This window comes from Ipomoea triloba, chromosome 11 (genome assembly GCF_003576645.1).
Source record: "Ipomoea triloba cultivar NCNSP0323 chromosome 11, ASM357664v1".
NCBI lineage: Eukaryota > Viridiplantae > Streptophyta > Magnoliopsida > Solanales > Convolvulaceae > Ipomoea > Ipomoea triloba.
Genome location: NC_044926.1, coordinates 18417664 through 18423787, shown reverse-complemented (window position 1 = coordinate 18423787; position 6124 = coordinate 18417664). Strand labels below are relative to the sequence as shown.

The 6124-nt window shown below is 35.9% G+C and overlaps 1 protein-coding gene across 1 annotated transcript; it reads left to right on the top strand.

Annotated features, from left to right (window-relative positions):
- The first annotated feature begins 1871 nt into the window (after nucleotides 1-1871).
- LOC115996020 (receptor-like protein EIX2) lies at nucleotides 1872-4853 on the top strand. Its single transcript, XM_031235163.1, has 2 exons — nucleotides 1872-4534; nucleotides 4623-4853. Exon 1 carries the CDS (start codon nucleotides 1872-1874, stop codon nucleotides 4509-4511), a length of 2640 nt encoding a protein of 879 aa, XP_031091023.1. The 3' UTR covers nucleotides 4512-4534; nucleotides 4623-4853.
- The last annotated feature ends 1271 nt before the right edge of the window (nucleotides 4854-6124 follow it).

Genomic DNA, 6124 nt, shown 5'->3' with positions numbered 1-6124 from the left:
TCCCTAAAACAATCCGTATATTCAAATATTAAGAATTTATTACTATGTGAAAATGCATTTATTGGGAAGAAAAAAATATTTTTCATCCCTAAAACAATTCGTTTATCCGAATATTAAGACTTTACTATGTGAAACAACATTTATTGGGAAGAAAAAAATATTTTTGATCCCTAAAACAATCCGATCCCTATATATGAAATTGAAGTGACTCACAAGTTGAGTCACCAATTTCATTTTTTATTTTATTTTAAGCTGATATGCAACGCAATGATTAGAACGTTAAGTTATTTACACCCCTAAAAATGGACTCTAGCTACTATCATATTTCACATTTACAATTTGCTACTATTTTTTCTGGATTTCTACCATTTTAATTCACTATAATATTTAACAATATTAAAAATAAAAAAGTAATTGAATCCCACAAGAAAATTTACGTTAGATTTGTAAAAATTACGAATTTTGGCATTTTTTTTAATACTATTAACTCTGTTACAATGTAGTATCAATTCATACATACTTTCTCAACCTACTGAAGTACAATGAGTCAACGCCCCCTTGATACACCTAAATTTGAAAAGGAACAAAAAAAGAATGATGTGAAAATTAACTTGTTAACTTACAATTCACACAAATTGCTAGTGGGATGATAGCTGGGTTTATCCAATACATACATGTACACTTGAGTGATTGTTGCGAGTTTCCACATCATTGAAAGAAAAATTAAGGGCTAAAGTACAAATAAGTTACTGTACTATTTGGGAATAAGCAATTAGACCATCGAACTCGAATAACCCTCAAATAAGCCATTGAATTCGAAAAAACAAAGTAATTATGTCATTAAAATCGGAAAAAAAGAACAATTAACCCATTTTTAAAATTTCTGACGACGATTTCCGGCACCGGCAACCATTTTCGACATCCGGCGACCGATGACGACCAGAAATGGTCGACCTCACTGGGAAGGTGACCATTTCTAGTCGCCTTTCTGGTCACCTTCTCGGCGAGGGCGACCAGAAATGGTCGCCCTCGCCGGAAATGGCGATCGGCGACGACAGAGTCGTCGCTGTTCGCCGAGAATGGTTGCCGATGCCAGAAATTGTCGCCGGAAATTTTAAAAATGGGTTAATTGATCTTTTTTTTTCCAGTGGCTTAATTACTTAATTACTTAATTTTTTCGAATTCAGTGACTTATTTGAGGGTTATTCGAGTTTAATGGCCTAATTGCTTGTTCCCAAATAATACAGTACCTTATTTATAGTTTACCAAATGAGCCCTCAAAGTTTGTAATTATTGATGCATGCATTATGCACAAGTTGAACAAGTTGCAAGAAGAGGCATTAAGTAAATTGCATGGAGGTAATACAAGTTGAAAGCTATTGGCTAGAGATTCAAGAGTCAATGCCAAGTCTTCTTCGGATGCCCTGTCACCAAGCGCAAGTTCAAACTTAAAAAACTTTTAAAAAGCTACTACCTCAACTACTCAAGACTTAATCAGACACAAGTCTTAGTCAACCTTTTCTTATTTTCTTTTCTTATACATTATATTTTTCAAATTATCCTACACTAATCTTAAACCCCTAAAACCCAGTCCTCCAGTCAATCCTCAGTTTTCACCTCTATCTTTACACTCTCCTGATCAATTTGTCTGAGCTAATTAAAAATCTCCCCGTAACCCCACCCTGCTACTGAAAGTCTGAAACAAGACTTTCAGAGTGATCCTTAAGCATTAAATTAAGCTCCGCCCATTTAATTAACTTGGAAAGCGACTGAAGTGCTTTTTGTGGAGTATAAATTAGAGTTAGTTTGTTCACCCCACTGCAACTAACATTGCATACAGCACACTAAATCTTCATACAATGGTCTCAAAAATGCATATGAGAATGTTCACTGCACTTCCAACTATCCTTTCCCTTGCAATTTTTCTGCACTTGGCTTCATCTTCTTTCACAAAAGGAGTCGAAGGAGCAGAAAATAGTATCATAAGGTGTATCGAAACCGAGAGGCAAGCACTCCTGGCTTTCAAGCAAAGCATTATGGAAGACAATGGCATGTTGTCTTCTTGGGGAAGTCATAAAGAGTGCTGCAAATGGTGGGGTGTTGGCTGTAACAACGCCACGGGCCATGTTATCCGCCTCGATCTTCATGGCAATTCAAGTACCCATCACTACCTAAGTGCTCCCAAGGTTAGTCCATCTCTGCTTCAACTCAAGCATTTGAATAATCTGGACCTAAGTTACAATGATTTCCAATGGAGTTCAATCCCTGAATTCATTGGATCTTTCCAGAGATTAAGAGTTTTGAATCTTGAAAATGCCAACTTTGCTGGTGCTATTCCTCCCCATCTTGGGAACCTAACAAATCTAAGAATTCTCTTATTATCTCACAATGGACTAAATGAAACGATTGCCGAGCTTCTTGAGAAGTTAGCAAGGGGTGAAACAGGGAAGTCATTACAGATTTTGGGGTTATCTGGGAATGAACTAACTGGCAAACTCCCTGCAAATATGAGCAATAGATTTGAATCCTTGAGAGAATTTTATGCAAGGCAAAACCTAATGAGTGGATATTTGCCTCTATTGCCTTCAAGCCTTGAGCAGTTAGATTTAGCCATTAACAATTTTGGTAGTGTGTTTCAAAACCCCAACAAAGGTTTTGGAAAACCAAGTAATCTTATGAAACTGGATTTGTCCTACAATCTGATCTCAGGGCCATTTCCAGATTTATCAGATTTTTTGTCATTGAGGGTTTTAAATCTGAGTGGGAATCTAATACAAGGGGGGTTATCAGAGAGCATAGGAAAGCTACCAAAGCTTCAAGTATTTCGTGCCAAAGCCAATTCATTGGAAGGGGTTATTAGTGAAGCCCACTTTTGGAACCTTTCCAGTATCCAAAAGATGGATTTATCCCTAAACCCTGGATTGTCATTCAACTTTAGTGATGATTGGGTTCCTCCTTTTCATACCCTAAATTCTCTAGTGTTAGCAAACTGTAAAGTTGGGCCTAAATTCCCTAAATGGCTTCAAAATCAAAGTTTGTTTTCAGAGATTGATCTCTCTTCTGCTAGTATTTCTGATACACTCCCCCATTGGTTTTGGGACCTCATTTCCCCTAACCTTAGATACTTGAATTTGTCTTACAACTCCATTGATGGCACATTGCCTGATTTATCCAACAAGCTTTCTCCTTTTTCAATCATAGATCTCAGCTTCAACAAGTTTTGGGGTCCCATATCCAAATTCGTTGGGGATTTTTTGATACTTAATCTCTCGAACAATAAGTTTGTTGGCTCAATTTCTTTCCTGTGCTCAGTTATTAGCCAAAATGCTTTATGCATTGACCTTTCATATAATCATTTCTCCGGAGAGGTTCCTGATTGTTGGAATAGTAACATTTCAAATTTAGCCATTATTAATTTTGCAAATAATGGTTTCAGTGGAGAAATTCCCAACTCTTTAGGCTCCCTATCTCAACTTCAATCATTGCACTTGCGAAGCAACAACTTCAATGGGGAATTGCCTTCCTCATTCCAAAACTTCAAATCCTTGAAAGTTATGGATCTGGAAGGAAATAAGTTTATTGGGACAATCCCAACATGGATAGGGAGCTATCTAACTAATTTGACCGTTCTTAGCCTACGGAATAACAACTTTAATGAAAGTATGCCTGAAAGTTTGTGTCACCTGAAGAATATTCATTTCTTAGATCTCTCTCAAAACAAGGTGACAGGGAGAATCCCAAGCTGCTTTAACAATTTTACAACTCTGATTCAGAGTACTCCCTTTACTGGAAGCATTGAAATCTCTTACTTTACTATCACGGGAGATATTGATTATCCTGCCTACTACGTAGACGATGTTTTTGTTCAGTGGAAAAACAAGGACGCAAAGTTCAATAAGCAGTTAGGATTCCTGAATTGCATTGATCTTTCAAGTAATAAATTGAGTGGAAATATCCCAGAAGAACTTTATGCTCTCAAGGAAGTAGTGTCCTTGAACTTGTCAAGAAACCATTTGACCGGTAAAATCTTTCCATCAATTTATGAGATGGAAAATTTAGAATCCCTTGATCTATCCAGAAATCAACTCTCGGGTGAAATTCCATCTAGTCTTGCTCTATTGACTTTTCTTGGGGTTCTTGACCTGTCGAACAACTTCTTGTCTGGCAAAATTCCAAAGGGCACTCAGCTGCAAACTTTCAATGCTTCATCATATGCTGGAAATAGCGGCTTATGTGGGGATCCACTTCCCAAGTGTCCCACAGATGATGTTCCTTCACATGGCAAAAACAATAACTACAAAGAAGGTGATGATAATCTTGTAGATCGAGAGTTTTACATATCCATGGTGCTTGGATTCTCTATAAGCTTTTGGGGACTTCTGGTCTCGTTGGTGCTCAGTGACAAATGGAGATTAGCCTACTATGGGTTCTTCAATGATGTCAAAGATGGGTTGTACGTGAATATGAAAATTTGTTTGAAGAGACTGCAGCAAAAATTTGTGGGCACGTGATGATTTTTGATGAATCTATAACGGTATGATTACTCTACTCGCCTACTATTTCATTTTATACCATACTTACTAATCAAAATTTTGCCAAAAACTTTGACATACTTGACACAGCTAGATGGATCATGTGCAATTGCAGCACAAAATTGAAGAATCTTGATGGAGTAGTTGGTTTGAAGATTTGTGTGTTTCCTTCACTTTTTGTTAAATGGAGATCAGAAGTCTGTATTTAGTTTTAATTTCCAAGTACTATGCATGTTTATATATAATTGTTGTGTGTGCATTTACAGTACGTTTTGTAAGATCCGATGCTACAACTTCAAAATAAACAAGAGATGCCACATATTTCATGTATTCATCCAGTATATACACTGAGCGGATCCAAAATTATTTCTTGAGTAGGGCGAATTTCAATTGAATTTAAAAATGTCTATATCCAAACTAAGAATTTGGTCTCAGGACATATGATATTAAATTTTAAAGAACTAATTAACCTACATAAAATGTTTTTATATATAAATTACTAAGGTGTGTGTGTATATATATATATAGAGGGTCGAGATTATGTGCGAACATGCATGCGGTGAGATCTAAGATATTGATCAAATCTAGCTAGATTAACGGTTCAAATCAATGATATTTAAATATTAAAAAAAAAACGTGCGTCTGAAGGAAGAAGCAAAGGCTAAAAATGGCGTTAAGTGTTACAAAAACGCACCTTAGGTGTTAGAACAACGCACCTTAAGTTTTAACATCGCACACGTTCAATTTATAAAATTGGCACACCTTAAGTATTACAAATACACACCTTAAGTAGTAAAATCACACACCTTAAGTATAAAACTAACGCACCTTAAGCGTAGAACTTATGCACTTTAAGTTTATAATTGACGCACTTTAAATGTTAAAATGATGATGCACCTTAAGTGTCAAAAGGACGCACCTTAAGTGTCAAAAGGACGCACCTTAAGCAATGGAAATACGCACCCAAAGGTTAAGAATGACACATCTTAAGTTTCAACAAAAAACGCACCTTAAATTCTCAATTGAATAACTTAAGCACGGAAACCACACACCTTAAGTTCAAAAACTATACACCTTAAGTATTACCAACACGGAAAATGACCAAATTGCCACTGCGTTTTTGTTTTAATCCTTATTAATCTTGGACGTTGATTTTGGCAAGATCAATGGCTCACATCTCACCACATGTTTCACTTGGGCACAACATCAAACATCTGATCTCTAACATATATACATTATATATATATATATATATATATATATATATATGTCAATATGTGTGCGCGTGCGCTAATATTCAATTTGTAAATATAATGCAGAAAAGTTACTACGCGAATGAACACATGGTAGATTGTAGGCATTCATGCTGGGCGGATTGCACACAATCTAGCATTATGAAGGGTCTTACAGGACTCACGGGAATATGTGGTCTTATTTGATTATATATATATATAAAAGATCAAATGAGAACAAGCCTTTAGGAGATAAATAAAAATCAATCTCAGTCTTACATTTGAAAAAATTGGACCGATCAAATCAATTTTTTTTTTAAATGCGGCGGTATTTATGTAATTATCAACACTAAAATCTAA